This window comes from Homarus americanus, unplaced genomic scaffold (assembly GCF_018991925.1).
Source record: "Homarus americanus isolate GMGI-L3 unplaced genomic scaffold, GMGI_Hamer_2.0 scaffold45299, whole genome shotgun sequence".
NCBI lineage: Eukaryota > Metazoa > Arthropoda > Malacostraca > Decapoda > Nephropidae > Homarus > Homarus americanus.
Genome location: NW_024753650.1, coordinates 123816 through 145950, shown reverse-complemented (window position 1 = coordinate 145950; position 22135 = coordinate 123816). Strand labels below are relative to the sequence as shown.

Genomic DNA, 22135 nt, shown 5'->3' with positions numbered 1-22135 from the left:
TTCCTGACCTCTAGCCTCTACCTCCAGTCCTCCTCCTGACCTCTAGCCTCTACCTCCAGTCCTCCTCCTGACCTCTAGCCTCTACCTCCAGTCCTCCTCCTGACCTCTAGCCTCTACTTCCAGTCCTCCTCCTGACCTCTAGCCTCTACCTCCAGTCCTCCTCCTGACCTCTAGCCTCTACTTCCAGTCCTCCTCCTGACCTCTAGCCTCTACCTCCAGTCCTCCTCCTTCTCCTGACCTCTAGCCTCTACCTCCAGTCCTCCTGACACAACCAGTCGCTTCTCCAGCTCCTAATGTCATTGTGTTATTCCTCCCCAATGTGTGTTTTCTTCTCACTGACCGAGGGTTTCCACACACTCCTATTACCCCTCTCATTTAGTTATATGTAAATAAAGACATTGAAGAGTCGAATGAAAAAACAAAAACAATGTCACATGGACGAATTCTCAAGGTGATGGTGTTGCAGTCTACAGCGGGTGGAAGGCAGGAGAGAGAGAGAGAGAGGTGCTACTGACGGTGGTATAGCCTCAGGGTGGTTAAGATGAGCCGATGTGTCGCACTCCATTCATGAAGGACCTGCACCCACCTACCTCACACACCATAACCCTACACCTGTCCCCGCCTACTCCCACACCACCACCAACCGTACACCCACACATCACCATTCATAAACAATAACACTAACTCCAGAACACAACATAGTCGATGCCCAATACAATTTTACTTCTGGAATTTACATGTGACTAGCGAGTAAACAGAAGAGTACAGTGGTTCAAAACGATAAATAATATGTAGTTGAGGATAGAGAGAGAAAAATATTCACCATAGTTTACCTGGGGCAGTGACCGGACGACAAAGAGGATTCTCTCTTCTTGACACGCACCTGAAACGAACAATAAGAATTAGGTAAGGTTAGGTTAGGTTATGTTAGGTTATGTTAGGTTAGAGTAGGTTAGGTTAGGTTAGGTTGGATTGGGTTTAGTTATTTCTCACTCATTACAGGAACCACTCCAACCGTCTCCCTTAGTGATTCAAACGACGTAAGACCATCATCACTTTAACAGCTAGAAGGATCTACTTACACGTATCTAAACATAATTCCTACCAGAGTAAACAAGTACAAGTACACTCAGGCAGTAAAAAAAAATGTCTTCAAGATCTTCGTTCATGCTTTCTCCCAAGACACAGAGATCCAACCAACCTCAAGATCCCGTTAACCCTTACCCACCGACCGCCACACTTGAGAATACTATCCGGTCGATCTCGGTCTAGACATAGTGAAGAAATCCTTATTATAGGTCCTGACGATACACGAAGATATAAGCTGAAAGTCAAGTTAGATGAGGGAAGTACTTCAGGGGGAGATTGAAAGCAGGTGGCCAGACGATTTTATTCAGCAAAGGGAAACAAACATCCAAGACCTAAAGGGTTAAATAAAAAAAATTCCTCCTGGGTACAATGAAGGAAACTGAATACAAACATTAGCAAAAAAAAAAAGTTTCCCCGGCCATATTATTATTATCCACTCTGTATTTATATTTTCCCGGCCAAATAAACAGCTTCAAGATCAATAATCAAACACCAAATTAAAATGATCCGGATATTCCCGTCAATATAAACACTTCCCGGTCGCCCACCAAGGAATGACCTGAAGAGCCCCTACCTTAATCCAACACAACCCCAGCGTGAGTGATTGCGTTAGTTAGCCCTGGTAAAAATGGCTTCTGGTGCCAGGATGTTAAGTTAACAGAACAGGTGTTATGAAGGGGATACTTGAGCTTATACAATGAGGTCTCGTGTGTGTGTGTGTGTGTGTGTGTGTGTGTGTGTGTGTGTGTGTGTGTGTGTGTGTGTGTTCCTGGTAAACAAACTTGGAACACATGTGAAAACGATGTTGTCTCAGTGTAGATAAAGTGTGTGAGGGAAAAACAAGGATGAGAGAGAGGTTATGGAGTACAAGAGTGAAATATGAGTGAGGAAAGCGTCTACCTGGTGAGGGGTGTGTGTGTCTACCTGGTGAGGGGTGTGTGTGTCTACCTGGTGAGGGGGTGGGTGCGTCTACCTGGTGAGGTGGTGCGTCTACCTGGTGAGGGGTGGGTGTCTACCTGGTGAGGGGTGGGGTGCGTCTACCTGGTGAGGGGTGTGTGTGTCTACCTGGTGAGGGGTGTGTATGGGAGGTCGGGGTGTTGTGTGTATGGGAAGGGGAGGTCCTACCTTGGTCTACTAACAGGAGGAGGCGCCGACAAGGGCACACCACACCACCCCCCATACCACACACCGACCCCCCCTTCCCTCCTCACTCACCCTCACACACCACATGCTATGAACCGGTAAATTCTAATAAATTAATAAATTAATAAATAAAAGCACGTTTTAATGAACCCTGACCTGCCCCCGGGTGTGAGGAAGAAGGTCGTATAAAAGAGACTGTGGAGGTGAGAGCTGTATGGTTGGCGCCGTATGTGACGTCAGAAGTAGCAGTACCAGTTTGGTGTGAGTCATGCTCAAGACACGTCGCTCAAAGCCAGCCCAGCCCCCCTCCGTCGCCGCCTCCTGTAACTTACACCCTGTACGACGAGAACAACTGTACGATAATTTTACGTAATCTTTTATTTTACGTCTTAAGTCGTCCGTCACCCGTAGCTGGTGTCTGTGTTTACCTTTTCACCCGTCAGTGTGTGTGTGTGTGTGTAGGTAGAAGTTCCGGACACACTTTAGGCCCTAAAGTGTACATCCGAACTTCAACAAGGTTGGGGGGGGGGGGTTGCAGGGGTTACGTCTCTATACCTTTCTAACCATTAGATAAACCCTGACTCACCTTATAGGTTGAGTCCTCACTACCTCTACATTGAAACAAAACTCAAATAACTTTTTTTTTCTGTTGGTGATATCGAGTTTTAAGAAGTGAAAATATAATAATCAGTCATATATTTTTCTTTCTTTCTTTGTTTTAAAATCCAATCCACCTGTCCCTTGACCCACTTCCCACACCAAGACCTGATTCGTTTCCTCTTCATCTCACAAGAATCACATCAAAAGAGATTGTGTGTGTGTGTGTTTAGTCATTCCAACGAGTAGGGATCACAGGGCCGAGCTGAAGACTTGGCTTGTGAGTTGTGTGGGTATGACTGTTCGCTGCCGGCAAAATGTTACTTACGTCTTTTGCAGGGAATATTTTCACATCTTTTGTCCTTATCAGTATTTTTTTTGTTATCCTCCTTTTTCTTCTTCCTGCCGGTGCTAACCCTCCTCCTCCTCTTTCCTCCTGCCGGTGCTAACCCTCCTCCTCCTCTTTCCTCCTGCCGGTGCTGACCTCCTTCCAAGCCGGTGCTAACCTCCTCCTCCTCTTCCTCCTGCCGGTGCTAACCCTCCTCCTCCTGCCGGTGCTGACCCTCCTCCTGCCGGTGCTAACCCTCCTCCTCCTGCCGGTGCTGACCCTCCTCCTGCCGGTGCTAACCCTCCTCCTCCCCCTCCTTCCAACCCTCTCCCTTCCTCCTCTTAGTCATCCTGGTGATAATCTTCTCCCACACAGACAACACACTGATCAACCTCCCGTTAAACTCACCAGCTGTACAGAGGTCAACACGCACTACCTAAGACACGTCAACAAACCAACCACTTAGGACGACATAATCTATAGGCCAATAGGCCCGCTGCAGTTTCCTCCATTCTTATGTTCTTATCCGGTTCCTAAGTCAAAGTTTAAGGCGATGGTGGTCAGGATCATAATATCCGGACACAGGAGTGGTGGACTGTCTCTATCTTTAAGTCGTCCTCAACCACTTCAAGGCTCACTATAAACGACCTTGAACTTTGACTTAGTGACCTCAAAAAATTAATTGGTATCATCCTTAGCCTAAGAAGATCTGTGTATGCGATATCACGTTCATGGACTCCACAACTTCACACCTTCCCATGAGTGAATGTTTCTCGTGATTTACAGGAGTCAAAATATATAACTTGAGATTCTATCTTAACTTTATAATGTTCACTAAAGTATCAACCAAAATACATAAATTAATAAATACAAAAATCTCAACTTTAACTTAAACCCTCAAATAATGCTAAATAATGCTTCCTAGTTTAGTTATATGTAAATTCAATGCTATATTTCTCCAAGTTATATATTTTTTGTGGTTTAGGTTAAAATAGACCAGTTAAGTGAATTCCTTATAATCTTACGTCAGAACACACAATCATCGAACGATCCTTTGAGACACTGGATCGACACAGCCAAAAAATTGTTACACCACTGGCCAGGGCACCGGTAACACCCCCTCAGGCATCAGGGAAGTTAAAACACGTAACTGACACAATGACTTGGATAACAGTGTATGACGATGCAACACCACTATCTCCACACACCACCACGTCACTACCTCTACCACCACGTTACTACTACCACACACTACATCCCCACCACTACCTCCACACATATTATATCCCCTCCACCAGGCCTCCCCTACACTGCAGTCTCATCGTCAGCACGTCGTCACCACCACCACCAATCTCTTAATCACGTCATAATCTCAACACGTCGTAGGTTTAGTTACTTTAGTATATTCCAGGACCTCCCTACCTCATCCTCCTCCTCGTCTTCCTCCTCCTCTCCCCACACCTCCTCCCAGGTAAGGAACTCGTCACAGGGTCAACACGTCGTGGCTGAGGACGACCTAGGGCTACAGCATTTCATAAGCGGGTCGACCAGGCAACAGCATGAGCAGACAAGGCCAGTGAGGGCTCCAGCAGGCAGGTGGTAATGGCGTCACACCTCACCACAGTTTAGCGGGAAGTAAGGGCGAGCGAGAGAGAGACAGCAGGAGGGGGAGAGGGGAAAAGAGGAGTGGGGAGAGGAGGATACAGCCAATGATACTGACAATGAATATGTCATTACCCGGAGTGGTGTGGTCACTCCAGGCGCTCCACTCACCATATATGATGCACTCCCCCACATGCAACACTCCCCACCTACCCCCCAAACATGCAACACTCCCCCTCCCCTCACATGCAACACTACCCCACCCTCCCCCACATGCAACACTCCCTCCCTCCCCACATGCAACACTCCTCCTCTCACATGCAAACCCCCCTCACATGCAACACCCTCCCTCCCCCACATCCAACACCCCACCTTCTCTCACATCCAAACCCCTCCCTCACATGCAACACTCTCCCTCCCCCCACATGCAACACTCTCCCCTTACATGCAACACTCCTCCCTCACATGCAACACCTCCCCCCTCACACAACACTCCTCCTCACATGCAACACCCCTCCTCCACATTCACTGCAGCTAACGGGACATAATCAACAGCACATGGGGAGCGTCGTAGATGGTAGCAGCTGGCACGCACACACACACACACACACACACACACACACACACACACACACACCATCCTGTAGTATAGTCAATCTCAGTCCTGTCCACCATGTAACAGTGTTGGTTAGGTTTGGTTAGGTTTAAGTTAGGGTTCATTAGAGGTCGCAATGTGGTGGTGACGTTACGGCTTCATTATGGCCATCACATGTCACCTACGTTTCCCAAAAGTATCACAGAATATCGTCACATCAACACTGTCTGTCTGTCTGTCTGTCTGTCTGTCTGTCTGTCTGTCTGTCTGTATGTATGTATGTATGTATGTCATTCTCGTCGAGCAATAAACCAGTCTATAGTTGAAATCCCTGGCCTGGACTACACAATTCAGGAAAATCTCTACGCCTCCTTACTGGTGCTATGGGAGAGTATGTACTGTACATTTAAGGTAGAGTACAGGTGTTAATTTAAAGTCTGGATCACGTCAAGATTAGCCACCCCAGCTTATCTCACCTGAGGATTAAATACCCTAACGCTAATCTAACTTAATGCTAACTTAACCTAACCTAATGCTATTCTAACGCTGACTTAGCCAAATCTGACAATCTAACTTAACGCTAACCTAGCTTAACTCTCACCTAACGCTAACCTAACCTAATGCTATTCTAACGCTAACTTAGCCAAATCTGACACAATCTAACTTAACGCTAACCTAGCTTAACTCACCTAACGCTAACCTAACCTAATGCAAACTAAACCTAATACTAACTTAACCAAACCACGATGTTATACGGAAATCCGAATGTGAGAAAGATTTAGGAGTAAAGATAAGTAGGATTCTTAAGCCAAGTAAACAATGTGCACTTGTTTGAAACAAGGCTAACAAAGTACTTGGGTTCATACAAAGAAGTGTTAGTTACAAGACTAGCGAGGTTATCCTAAAACTATATCTTGCGCTTGTGAGACCTCACTTGGAATTACACAGTTCAATTCTGGTCACCGTATTACAGAATGGATATAGAATCCCGAGAAAGAATTCAGAGGAGAATGACAAGACTAATCCCGGGCATTAGGAACCTTGAGTACGGAGACACGTTAAAGCATCTTAATTTGCACTCCCTTGAGAGACGTAGAGCGAGGGGCGATATGATACGAGGTGTATAAATGGAATTCAGGGCTAAACAAAGGTGATATAACAAAGGTACTCAGACTATTCAACCAGGAGCGAACTCGTAACAATGGTTTTAAATTAGACAAATTTAGATTTTGGCGTAAGATAGGTAAACATTGGTTTGGAAATAGAGTAGTGGATGAGTGGAACAAGTTACCAAACATCATCATGAACTCGAATATGCTGGATAGCTTCAAACATAGGTTGGATGGATATATGAGCAATAGGGGTTGGGTGTAAATGGGACTGCCCAGTATGGGCTAATAGGCCCTCTGCAGTTTCCTCCATGTTTATGTTCTTAAACCCTAACAAAACCTAACGCTAACCTAACCCAGATAGCTTAAGGGTATTTCATCATCAGATAAAATAAACTAGGGTGCCTAATCTTCACATCATCATCAAATACACATGATTCAGATTAAGTACACCAGAGAGATTGCATTCTTAAGCCTCCCGTCACTATAATATTTACCAAATACGAAATATTTGAGACACCCACCAGGCATTAAGTCCTTGGAGGAGTTGAGTAGTTTTGATTTATTTACGAGATGATAAGTGCACCTCCCCCGCCCCCATCCTTCCCCTATCGTCCCCTCCACCCCTTCCCCTCCGCCCCCATCCTTCCCCTATCGTCCCCTCCACCCCTTCCCCTCCGCCCCCATCCTTCCCCTCCACCCCTTCCCTACCCCCTTCTTCTATCTCTAACTTCCCTTCACATCCCCCTCCCCCTTTTCTCTACACACACAAAAACACAAAACCTTTCCAAACCCCCACCGTGCCTCCCATCCCCACCCCACGTGCTAAACTGTGTCCTTAGCTTACGCCACACAGGAAACCACAGAGTTTTTTTGTTTTTCCAGCAGCTCGCCCAACATAACGAGGCACCAAAACACGTAATAATCGCTCGTTTATCCCGCATTATCTAACCAATGGGAGAGTTATATTTGTTCACTAATACCTACTACAACCTTCATGTAACCTAATCTAACCTACCCACAACCTTCACTTAACTTATCCACATCAAACACGTAACGTAACCTAACCTACCCACAACCTTCACGCAACGTAACCTAACCTAGCGTAATATCACGTAATTAAGACAGGACGCGATTTGTTTCTTGAAGTAATCACATGACTTTCTGAAGAACCACAAGAAGGAAATAACACGGTCCAAAAATAAAATCTAAATCACAATAATAAAACAAAAATGAACAAGAATTAACAGAGGCGGAAGGCGGAAAATTATTGTTGTTGTTGACATTTATAAATATAGAAGCTTCAACTGCCAAGATCTTTCACCGCCGATCAACACAAAGTTCTTAGTTCTCACACGAAACAAAAACATTTACAACTAAAGAAAGAAAATGGGAAACGACCATATACCAAGATGAATGGACAAGACAAAAACAAAACAAAAAAATACCGAGGAGTGATTTAATAATATTCACACACACACACACACACACACACACACACAAACACACACACAAACACACACACACACACACACACACACACACACACACACACACACACACACACTGTAGCTCTGGATGCGGTAAAAGGTGGTCCCCCCCCCCCTTTGCAACAACTCCATAGCGTGATCATTTATCCACAGTAAACAAAGGGTTGATCCAGAACTTCCAGGAAATGGATTTACCCGTTTTACCTGTGACCTCTATAATGAGCCTCCTACCTGCAGTGCCAATCACCTTGATATGTAAGTCTAATTATTATTATTGGGGGTTTTAAGGCTGTAGAGTCACTATTATTAATGTTATTATTATTATTAAGCTCATCCTCATCATCCATGTTATTATCCCTGGTATTATTATCATCACCATCATCATCATTACATTACAAAACCCACAACTCCCTACAAAACACATTCTAAGCTTCCATGCAACAGATTTCCTTTTTACAAATTTCATCAACGAGAAAATAATCAGGACATACGAACACACCACAGTAGCAGCATTACAAGGCCAGTGACCACAAGGTTCTTCCATAATGACCTTCATAACAATACAGAACTAAGCCACACGTTTCCCTCACATACACTACACAATCCTTCAGTGTATAAGGGAAGCCATGGAGGAGAAGAGATGCCTTATGTAAAACTAACAGTGTATGATAGATTGACACACACACACACACACACACACCCAACTCGCGCAGTCCGCCACTACAACAAAATTCAGCCCATAAGAGCCCGCACCGATAGATATAAGAACAGCACCATCCCATCTATTGTTAAAATAATAAACAACTCCTGGTTTATGTACTGTACAGCCCTGTAAATGTATTCAATGCATATTATATCATTATGTCTAAATCAAATGTAACTCTGTATATTTTCAGCCACCGGCTGCAACTCTATTAATAAACCGTTTATTATTATTATTATTATTATTATTATTATTATTATTATTATTATTATTATTATTATAATTATTATTATTATTATTATCATCATTATCACACACACACACACACACACTAGCGACAATTAGAGGCTGAGGGTCCATGTACAGTATACACCTCATAAACTAACTCAACTCAACTCAACCTAACATAACCTCCCTCTTGTAGTCCCTGACCCTGATACTGATGCTGGCAATGAATATTTAAAACACACACAATAGCTACTACTACTACAACACAGATCATCTCCTCACACACCTCAACGGAGAAGTATTAGAAGGTGTGTGTGTATATATATATATATATATATATATATATATATATATATATATATATATATATATATATATATATATATATATACAAAAACTGTTGTTGGGACATGGTTAACAGACAGGTAGATAGATAGATAGATAGATAGATAGATAGATAGAGCTGCATCCTGTGTACAGTACAGTAAGAGCGAGACAGCCAAACGAGCTTTATGTTACCATATTAGACAGATGAAACGGACACAAAGTAGACAGACATCAGGGAGAACATGACACGCTAAAGCGAGGTCAAACTTTACTCTCTGTGATATAACCTAACCTAACCTAACCTTGATGCGATAGTTCCTGCAGTCCGTGACATATCCCGTTCATGGTTCAGGAGGAGGCGCAGGAGGAGGCACGTGTCTCCCCAGCAGTAGGAAGGTTAATACGTACACATGACTCCACAATACAGTAAAGACGAGGTGAAGGCCGGGAGCCCCCCCCCCCCTCCTGCTGGTGGTGGTGGATCACGCGCCCTGCCTCCGTCACCCCCCTGGCGTGAGGTTAGATGGCATCCCACAAGGTCGTCCCCGCTATCTGTCATCTGGTTTAGTCTTTATATCAACATTTGTTTAACCCAAAGCCACAATGAGCTCTTGTCTGTCTCCTCGGTAAAGTTTATGTTCTTGTTCAAATTACTATTATCATTACGATCATTATTAACATTATTATTATTATTATTTGTATCGTTATTGTCATCATCATTACCACCATCATCAATCACCATCATTAGGCTTAGGATAATTATGCATTTGCATATGTGCAAATGCATATTTAAGCCATTTTTGAGCTAAAGTGCATATTCATATTATTCATATTTTTTTTGTTTTATAAGGCATATATTTGGAAAATTTCAAAATATTATAAAACATTCTTCAACCTCAAGGGTAAAAAAATTCGCGAGCATAACAGCAACGCTGGGGCAGAAATTACTGATATTTGAAATATAAAAGTCCATTTTATTGCATTAATACAAAATCGAAAATACGCGATTTTGTTTTAGTGTCATAATATCTAAAAGGAACATACTTAAGTGACGTTTATATAGCTCAACATAGGCTGTGGTTAGCTAGGCCGTGATTGGCTGGTCAGTGGACATGAACTGTACGTGATGGGTTCGTGTTCCAGGCAGGGTATAGGTGCACGGGCTCCACCAGTTCCCTCCTGACACTCTTTTGTTCTTCTGTTTTCTTAAAAGGAAAATACTTTTTTCAGTATTGTTTAATAAATTACTTTGTCAGTATATTGTTTTTGTATTTAATCCTTCTTTAAAAAAATCCTACTTCGGCGACATCCTGTCTGGGAAAGTAAATTTACTGAGAAAATGTACAGAATAGGAGTTATTAACTTAGTAGTTATTATTTATTAACATATTTTAAAGTGCATATTTAAATGCATATTCTCTCAGTTTTACTGCATATTTGCATGCATATTTAGCCATTTTTAAATGCATAATTATCCTAAGCCTAATCATCATCACTATAGGTCCGTAACAATTATACCATTCTGTTATATGATTTACATCTAAGTTTACTTCTCTTAAACCACTGTGTTCAATAATTCCTACCTTTATAATAGCTGGTTAAATAATTCGTTATTTTTTTTCTAACGGGTAAATCGCTTCTTATGTTATGTTAGATTAGGTTAGGTTAGGTTAGGTTAGGTTATGTTATGTTAGGGTATGTTATGTTAGGTTAGGTTATGTTAGGTTAGGTTATGTTAGGTTATGTTAGGTAAGGTATCAGTCAAAGTCCTTCTCCACTCACACCCATCTTTCCCTGTATCATCCACCATATTATTCCATCACCCTCATCCACCACCCCCAGCGTCATCCACCCCCCTCATCCACCACCACCAGCGTCATTCACCCCCCTCATCCAACACCTCCCACTCCTGAAGCCCGTCACACACAGACGGAGGAGCACCAACGAGTATGTGGAAGCTCTCTTATATACTGTAAGGCAGCTGAAGACCGTAATGTCCTTGTGGTGTTACGGTAATCCCCTACTGCTGTGACTGTTTCTTCCTCCCCGTCACACACACACACACACACCCCCCAAGTACACACCAAAACCATAACCCTGTCAACTTTGAGTCCTTGATAAGGCCCTTTTCAGACATCTACTCTTAAGTCAAATACCAAAACCTACTTACCTTAAGACTGGAATTTTTGTATATATTAAAACAAAAAAAGTATACGGGTATATTCCTAAACATACAAGTATACAGACCTTGTATCAGTTCCTAAGGGTGTATTATTATATTGTCTGTGTACTGGCGTCAACGTGTGAGTGAGAGTCAAGTGTTTTATGTGGTAATATTATTTGTTCGAGAGAGAGAGATATGAAGTTGGCCTTGGCGCGTTTATTTACCTTACAGCTGTCACGGGTTTTTAGTTCTTCTCCTTGTCGTCCCCCTCTCTCTCTCTCTCTCTCTCTCTCTCTCTCTCTCTCTCTCTCTCCTACACAACCCAATCCTTCCCCACCAAGAATCCATTGAAATAACGTATAATATATCGTCTTGAATATTATAAAAAAAAACTACACCCCCTCAGAGTTCTTTCTTAAAATTTCCCCACAAGAGGCTGTATAAATACCCAAGATTCAGTCAACATAAATGCACCTGTCTTACTAATTAACTATAACTGTCTTACTAACTCTGTTTCCTCATATTCTTATAAATCCTTAAAGAAGAAAAAAAATGATGCTAAATTTCTAAACTTTCCTATTAGAAAACTTTGAACGTCTGTGTCTCCCGGCATTACTCACTGCTTTAAGATCCCCCATGACTCACGGCTAAGATGCGTCCCTTGATATTTTCTCAGCAATCATCGCGTCTGTCGTCTTAGTAATCGCTGATGCCATTTCCTTTGGGCCTTTCAAGTACAAAAAAAAAAAAAAAACGTTCCTCATACGTTACCAAAACAACACAAGCGTCATCTGATGTTTCCACTGACACGATCATGTTGGTAAAGGCACTGTGCTTCATCGTGTGTACTGTAGGTCTTGATGTAACCAAACTGAGTGACAAAACAGGGGTAGGAGGGTGGAGTGTGTCGGACGAGTGTGTGAGAGGTGTAATGACTGAGGATGTATGTATACGGTACCACGCTGTAAAAAAATTAATTACATGGGAGACAACGCACTTAACATTCCATACTAATGAATGGTGTTTTTTTTATAATACGGGTTAAATAACAATGATGAACTTAGGACGTCCTCATCAACAGTGTGGTGAGGCGACGGTTAAAACAACACCCAGGTTTAGGGATTTCCAATAAGGGTATTTGTTGAAACTAAAGTACAGTACTATTAAAGGAAAAAATGTATCTGGTATTGAAGGGAGGGTGAAGGAAGGAGGGTGGGAGGGTGAAGGAGGGAGGGAGGGTGAAGGAGGGAAGGAGAGCGAGTGCGGAGGTGTAGGCAAGAAAGTAGTGTCCCCTGAAAATTCCAACAAAACTTACACCAGCATCTTAATAATATCTGACAGAGTAAATACTGTAATTCCACTCATTAAGGCTACCACTCCTATTTACTCTGCCTCTGGAGATGTTCCCCACCACACGGCGCAGAGACATAATTACACGTACAACTTCACCGTAAATCTAGTTCCCATCCTCTCTCTCTCTCTCTATCTACCACTGGTCAAGACTCAACACTGTCTATGAAAATGTCAATATGCTTTCACTTGCAGATGGCTGTAATGAGGATACGGCCCATATAAACTTCCTAAATGACGTCACCTAACATAATCTCCCTCCCCCTCTCCCTAGGTATTTTACATTCTCCCTCTGTGACGTCAACAACTCGACCTTGTCTTGGGTCTTCCTTAAAGGCTCCTCTGCCACCCTCCACACCACAACAACAATATATTCTCATTTCCTGTTATATACACTCACGCTGAAGGAATTATAATGACAAACACATTACTAGCAACATCTCGAGGGGACTTGAAATCTCATCGAGGTTCTTACTGTCTGCTTATGGTGTCTGGGTGACTGTCAAGTAACTGGTGTGTCTTGTCTGTCTGTCTGTCTGTCATAAGTGCCTCTGTTTTAAGTATTGTCTCTTGGTACAGTACAGACCATAGAGTTGATGCTAGTGGAGTCCCAGTACTAACACATACACTACTCCACTCATAACATTATATACGCGCGCGAGCACACACACACACCAGTCCAGTTCTCTCCTAGACTGACTCTCTATCCTCACTACTTGCCCATGACACCCTCGACTCAGGTTGTCACGCTCTTGTCTCTGAAGCCAGACACAAATATGCGTGCCTTGTTGACAGGGATGTCAAGGTCAAACTGTTGTGGATCCCCTCTCACATAGGCCTCATAAAACATGACAGAGTTGATGCCCTCGCCAAACTCGCGTCTAACAAAGACACCGTTGAATACAATTTGGGCCTGTCAAAAAGAACCCTTAAAACTATAATTAGGAAAGAACTTATTGAGGAGTTTGACGCAAGTAGACAAGTGCAAACAGGCATTAGTTGATCCATAGTTTACCATGAAGAGATGTATCAAGTGAAACATGTATATGGAGCAAGTAACAAGATCACTAGATTACAAGATGTTGTAACCGCTAGATTAAGGTTAGGGTATAAGTACCTCTGGCAGTATGTTCCTCAAGCAGATGTAAACAAGACTAAATGTAAAGTGTGTGGCCAGACATATGGCCACACACTTGAACACTACGTCCTCGACTGTGTGAAGATAGAACCTTTTAGGGACAGGTCCAAGCACACTGTGTGTGAAATGGCACAACACTTCATCTCTAATGGCAAGATAGCCGACATATTAAGATTGTATCCACTTTTTTGCACTTAGTAACTATATCAGTTCTTATGTACAGAACCAAATACGCAATGTGCTTGAATACTTCTCATGTAAATGTGTATAACAAAGTGTGAGGCCAGACATACTGCCTCACACGCCTGTACTCACGCATTTGTGAATAAGTAACCCTTTATGTATAGAACTAAACAAATAATGTAATTGAAATACTGTGTAACATTCAGTGCCATAATATCCTGACAACAGGGGGTTAATTATTATGACCCGTTGTAAACTCTACTCTGTAATCCTTTTGCGCTACCGCTCACAGGATGAGTGTGGGGTGCACAATAAAGTAGCCGCTGTAAGCGGCAAAATCAAAATCAATCCTAGATGGTGTAAGGTAAGTTCTCCTTGAATATACTGTACAGTAGGTCACCGAGTCGGCTGTTTTGTCATGTGACTCCCTGCTTTAATCCCTCCCCCCCTCGGTGAATTTTTCAGCTGACAACAAAACTTTTCCCTAAAATAGCCGAGTACATACTCCCTCCCCTCCCCCCCGTAAAACTTTCACAGCCTGAACAATGAAGGACAAACAAACACTTTATATATATATATATATATATATATATATATATGCAAGTAAATCACTGTAGGTGCAAGTGTGATTTGTAGTAGTATGATAAATCACAAGGGTTTTTCTTCTTTCCTTGTGTTATCAGCATATATATATATATATATATATATATATATATATATATATATATATATATATATATATATATATATATATATATATATATATATGTGTATATATATATATATATATATATAGTATATATATATATATATATATATATATATATATATATATATATATATATATATATATATATATATATATATATATATATATATATATATATATATATTAAGCAAGGTTTAAAGTTCCTCATTATAAAGTGACCTTTAATCTAATGTCAGGACTGGGGATCAATAAAACACTAATCACTGAAGGACAACACCTCACGTCACCAGCCCCGGCAACTAATGTGTGCCCATTAAACCTCCCATATACCTAACTTAATTTTGTTTATAATTTCATTGAAGACTGTCGCGGTGTTGATAAGCTTTGTTAATACCGTGAAGGTTCTACCATCCAGCAAATATTGTCTCTATGATCTACCTATCCTGTCAACAGAATACAACCTGTTGTACACACCTACACGGGCACACAACAGTGCTGTGGTAACACTGCTACAGGTTGAAGGAGAAGACACACAAAGAAGAAAAGACAATGACAACTGATTCACCACATTAAGATAACTGGTAGAAAAGTGGTTAACGCGCACAACAATGGGCAGTAAGTGTCACCAGGGCGTACCTTAAACAGTTCCTGGTGCGAGGATGGTTGATGCAGGGGCGGGTGGGTGGCAGGCATCTCCCGGAGCCACGTTCACACACGCCTACGCCCATAACAATACTCTACCACGCCCACCCCAACCTTTTTCACCTCTGGCAGAGTGCTGTCCGCATGTTGTGTTACCGCAGCGGTCAAGAGTAATTTTTCTCGCAACACACCGAGACCACCAGCAAGACCGCTCCTGGAACACTGTCAAATTACTAACAAACACACCCACTAGTAAAACCACCGTCAGTCACCTGTCCATCTTGACACATCCTTCTGTATTAAGTTTTTTTCCCGGCGGCACAGTTGAATGGTCACTCTTGTTAACACAGCCTCCCAGTACCAATGTTCTTCACACGTTAGCAGTCAAATCAAACTGACTTGAGGCTAAAAAACACAGGTAAATTATAAGTTAGGAGCGAGAGGCGAGTTAACACGGTGTCAGAGAACGTGTGTGAAGGCTGCGTGTGTCGGGGGATGAAGGGGACAGTGCGCGAACATGTTGCACCAGGAAGTGTTCATCATGAAGCCTGCTTGTGACACTTCTTTCAACCCCTCCCCCCGTCCACTATACACACAATCACGTTTAAATGTCTCTTTTACGAATTACGAGATGAATTTACACAGTCGAGCGTCGTTGGATTAAGAGGTGTTGACTGAGCCCGTGAGACGAGTGAGGATGGGTATGGGAGGGGCGAGGAGAGCGTGTGATCCCACTCTCACCGTCAAGCTGTAACTGGTGTGGCCTGCTGCTGAGTGTATGGCCCGGCGTCCCGCGGGTCCACCACTCACACGCTCTTATCATTGCCCCCTCTTCGCCGCCCCGTCCGACACACACACACATCACCACAACATGTTACTACCTGTACCTACCACCTCTTACTACCCATCCCCTATTCCCCTGCCCACACCCTGTTCCCACCTCACTACACCCTCACTGTCCTGCCCACACCCTGTTCCCACCTCACTACACCCTCACTGTCCTGCCTACACCCTGTTACCACCTCACTACACCCTCACTGTCCTGCCCACACCCAGTTACCACCTCACTACACCCTCACTGTCCTGCCCACACCCAGTTACCACCTCACTACACCCTCACTGTCCTGCCCACACCCAGTTACCACCTCACTACACCCTCACTGTCCTGCCTACACCCAGTTACCACCTCACTACACCCTCACTGTCCTGCCCACACCCTGTTACCACCTCACTACACCTCACTGTCCTGCCCACACCCAGTTACCACCTCACTACACCCTCACTGTCCTGCCCACACCCAGTTACCACCTCACTACACCCTCACTGTCCTGCCCACACCCTGTTACCACCTCACTACACCCTCACTGTCCTGCCCACAACCCAGAAACACACCTCACTACACACCCTCACTGTCCTGCCCACACCCTGTTACCACCTCACTACACCCTCACTGTCCTGCCTACACCCAGTTACCACCCACTACACCCTCACTGTCCTGCCCACACCCTGTTACCACCTCACTACACCCCTCACTGTCCTGCTCCACACCCAGTTACCACCTCACTACACCCTCACTGTCCTGCCCACACCCAGTTACCACCTCACTACACCTCACTGTCCTGCCCACACCCAGTTACCACCTCACTACACCCTCACTGTCCTGCCCACACCCAGTTACCACCTCACTACACCCTCACTGTCCTGCCCACACCCAGTTACCACCTCACTACACCCTCACTGTCCTGCCCACACCCTGTTACCACGTCGATACACCCTTACCGTCAAACTACTCGCCCTATTCATCGTCAAGCTCATCACTGTCAAAAAATACACGTCTAAATCATGCCTATCCCCACCCCCACCACCACAAGTCCCCCACACAATAATCACAAGACATACATATACTCACAGCTGTGGTACTCATGGCGAGGCGGTCAAGATTACTCTCCTTGAATTACAAGGTCGGAGCCTCAGAGGTTAGTGGCCGGCCAAAGCCTCTTCCTCTCAGATAAAGGAGTTTACCAAAGACACACACACACACACATACACAGACACCTAATATGACCAAGGTGTAAGTACCGATACAGGTTTCAAGCACAGAGGGTAAAACTTCCTCTCTCTCTGTAAGGGTCAGGAGTGGATAGTGAAGAATCGACCAAGGCACCGCGTCTACTGTCTATGTATTACAGGTGTGTGTGTGTGTGTGTGTGTGTGTGTGTGTCCGCTAGCCCTTTTCCCCAACATTTATTACCAAAATTTCCGGCCGGGAAAGGCCCCAAAAGAACAGTTTGATTGAAGCGGGAAAGAAAAGCTTTGACGCAGGCCAGGTTGTGGGAACAGTGCCACTCCTCTCTCAAAACAGTTCCCCACACACACACACACACACACACACACACACACTAATCCAGGTGTGTAGTGGAGGAGGCTAGTACCACCCGAGGCATTTAGGGTTAGGTTAGGTTGCTAATGAGGGGGTAAAAAAAAGAGTGCATAAAAACAGACCAACTATTTGCTCTATGGACAATGACAAGCCTTTTACTAACTCATTATGACACAACAAGTTTGCTTCTTGGGCAAATCACCGCACACGTAAGCGAAGACTTTTAAGTGACGCCCTTTTGAATAATGCCACCCCCCCTTACCCCTTTACCACACCCAGATGTATAACAAAATTGTATATACCTCAACCACAACCTGGACTAAACATCCCATTAACACCTAACCTAACCTCAAACGTCCACTCACCATTACAACTGGGGAAACCTACTAATATTAACACCGTATTAGGAGTACCGCCACTAGTGAACCTCCAGACGAACGGATGAACGAGAAGCCCTCAACTGTTAGTGTGTGTGTGTGTGTGTGTGTGTGTGAGGGGGGGGGGGGTAAGTGACGCTCCCCTGATGTCATAACGTCAAGCCTACGCCGGAAATCACATCCGAAACATTAATGAAATAAACAATTTTCCTTTTAACGTAAATTAAATACTACACGAGTTTGATGTCCATTCCTGCATGACACGTATCAAGTCTCCTTATGTGTGACGTGTTCTATAATGGAGTGAGTGGAGTGGGCGTGAGAAGAGGAGAGTGGGCGTGAGAAGAGGGGAGGTGTGTGAAATGAAGGAGTGCGTGATGCATTAGGGAGGTGGAAGAGGAGGAGGGGGGGTAAGGGAGGGGGAAGAGGGGCAGTACAGGGTATATAAATCAGGTGTGTGGTGATAGTGGTGCTGTGATGTACCGTGTCCAGTCTTGTCTCTCGATCCATCTATAACGGGGGCTGAGACGTTCGAGTAACACACACACACACACACACACACACACACACACACACACACACGAAGATTAGGCACCACGGTTTATTTTTTTTTATCACCTCAAGAGATATACACGAATACGCCAATATTCCTCTATTTATATAACACCATCAAACACCACTACATCAGTGACTGGACTCAATTTAATGCAAATAAAATATAATAAAAACAAATAAAGTTAAAGATAAGAAAAAATAAATTAAATAAAAGAAAAAATAAGTTAAAGATAAGAAAAATTAAATACAAGATAAAAAAACTAAATTAAAGATAAAAAAAATATCCAAAAAAAAACCACAAGATGATGAAACAAAACAAAAGCAATTAACGGTACAACGATGTAACACGCGAATGATCCTCACCATGACGATTTACCCCTCCCTCCCCTCCTCTCCCTGACGACGGAACCTAAACAAAAGAACACAAAACACAGATTCTCTCTCCCACACACACACACACACACCCACACACACACACACACCACACACACACACACACACCCCACACACCCCACACACACACCCCCAGACACACACACACCCCCACACACCCCCACACACACACACACACACACACACACACACACACACACACACACACACACACACACACACACACCCCACACACACACACCCCACACACACACACACACACACACCCCCACACACACACACACACCCCACACACACACACCCCACACACACACACACACACACACACCCCACACACACACACACACACACACACACACACACACACCCCACACACCCCACACACACCCCCCCACACACACACACACACCCCACACACACACCCCACACACACACACACACACACACACACACACACACACACACACACACACACACACCACACACACACACACACACACACACACACACACACACACACACACACACACACACACACACACACACCCACACACACACACCACACACACCCACACACACACACACACACACACACACACACACACACACACACACACACACACCCCCCACACACACCCACACACACACACCCCACACACCCACACACACACACACACACACACACACACACACACACACACACACACACACACACACCCCCACACACACCACACACACACACCCCACACACCACACACACACACACACACACACACACACACACACACACACACACACACACACCCCACACACACACACACACACCCCACACACCCCACACACACACACACACCCACACACACACACACACACACACACACACACACACCCCACACACACACACACACCCACCCACACCCACACACCCCACACACCCACCCACCCACACACACCCCACACCCACACAGCCACACCCATCGAAACATAAAACGTGTGTATAAAGTTCCCATGAGTCTGATTTGTTTTTTGTTCCCTGATGATCTAGATCCATATTGCATGACCTGGGTACACGAGAACATGACCTTGAATATTTAAGTTGCATGACATTGAGTACACGCTTTGCCTGACTCTGGTATAGATTGCATGACCTGAGTACACGGCTGGCATGACCTTGACGACGTTGCATGACCTGGGTACAAGCTGCCATGACCTTGACGACGCTACCATGACCTAGATTACGCTGCCATGACCTAGATTACGTTACATGACCTGGGTACACGCTGCCATGACCTTGACGACGCTACCATGACCTAGATTACGCTGCCATGACCTAGATTACGTTACATGACCTGGGTACACGCTGCCATGACCTTGACGACGCTACCATGACCTATATTACGCTGCCATGACCTAGATTACGTTACATGACCTGGGTACACGCTGCCATGACCTTGACGACGTTACCATGACCTAGATTACGCTGCCATGACCTAGATTACGTTACATGACCTGGGTACACGCTGCCATGACCTTGACGACGCTACCATGACCTTGCTTACGCTGACATGACCTGGGGAAAAAGTGATCTGCATGACACCGACAGACACATATTGAGTACAGTACAGAACGCACCTTATATCCCGACCTTATTACACTATAAATGGATTCTAATTTATCTCACGATTTTTCTTCCTATCAGATCAAGTATTTCCCAAATCAAGTTTATAATGATGCGATTCGAAAATAGCCAGAAATAGACAGAAGTACAGAATAAGCATTGTCCTTTTGAGCCAAATATGTGCACCTCTACAACGCTGCTATTAAGAGGTCATTTCAGGGGAGCTCAAATTTAACACGATACTATTCTTGGTCCGTGCGTATATGCGCATAGGAGACACGGTAACTGTGCCAATAACTCTATCACACAAAAGTCCACCATAAAGATACTTAATTATTATCAAACTCAATTACGAACCTTAGATAAACTATTAACATCTGTACACTCCTAGATACATATGATGCAAGATCAATATAGTGTCAACAGGAGAGAGAGAGAGAGAGAGAGAGAGAGAGAGAGAGAGAGAGAGTTTTGGTCGTGTTTCTATGTCATATCCAAAGACCAGTGTCAGATTCCATGTACTGTATTGTACCCAAGAGAGATTCAGCGCTCCATTGTGGATATGGTGGTTAGGGGTTGGGCGAATAGGGGGAGAGAGGATGGTAGGAGGGGAGGGGAAGGGGAGAGTAGGGTACGAGAAGGGAAGGGGAGAGGAGGAAATAGGGTAGGAAGGGGAGGTGGAGGGGAAGGAGGGAAAGGAAAGAGGGGAAGGGAGAAGGAAGAAGAAAGGAGGGAAGTGGGAGGGGAACGAGGGAGTAAAGGGGGAAAGGAGGGAAGGGGAATGGAGGAAAAGGATGGAAAGGGGGAGTTAGGGAAGGGTGTGAATCTGGGAACACTGCCTCAATAGTATACTCAGGAGGAAGGTTCACTGAGCATTAAGAGAAGCAGACCTCATAATCCTGAGGGTTAATAGTGTGTATATATGAGGTGGAGCAACAACAACAACAAGTAACAACAAACAACTTGACGATAAAATAGACGAGGATTGTTCCCACAGATCGGACACAAAAATGTAAAAAAAACAAAAACAATCTTTCTACTGAAGCGCATAATGAGAAACTAGTACTCAAGCGCACAACGACAAACTAGTACTCAAGGGTCAACTTCTCCACCACCAACTGTGTTCTGAAACGTTTAATAACTGTCCTAATTATTATGGCTCCCTCACACAAAACACATCTTCAGTCTTATCAGATACCCCGAGTGTCTACAGTACTTACCTCCGAGGCTCTTATCTCTTGGGTCAGGTCTTTTATTATATGTAGACTCGACGGCGCCTCCAAACCCGCCATGACAACACGGAGATACGGTGAGACCTCTATATAACGCATTTGTCTCTCCATATGATCCGTTATATGCGAGGAGTTGGTTCGCATGTAACGGACCCTCGATATAACGGACTTCTCTCCACGTAGG

General features: G+C 44.2%; 1 protein-coding gene across 1 annotated transcript in view; it reads right to left on the bottom strand.

Annotated features, from left to right (window-relative positions):
- The window catches only part of LOC121855415 (serine/threonine-protein kinase WNK1-like), a 234231-nt gene extending 218073 nt beyond the window's left edge, over nt 1-16158 (bottom strand). Inside the window, exons 1-2 of the mRNA XM_042350336.1 lie at nt 15391-16158; nt 834-883 (exon numbers count right to left, since the gene is read on the bottom strand). Of these exons, the coding sequence (XP_042206270.1) occupies nt 834-883; nt 15391-15447 (107 nt within the window). The 5' untranslated portion in view covers nt 15448-16158. The remainder of the gene's footprint in view (nt 1-833; nt 884-15390) is intronic.
- Between the last annotated feature and the right edge of the window lie 5977 nt (nt 16159-22135).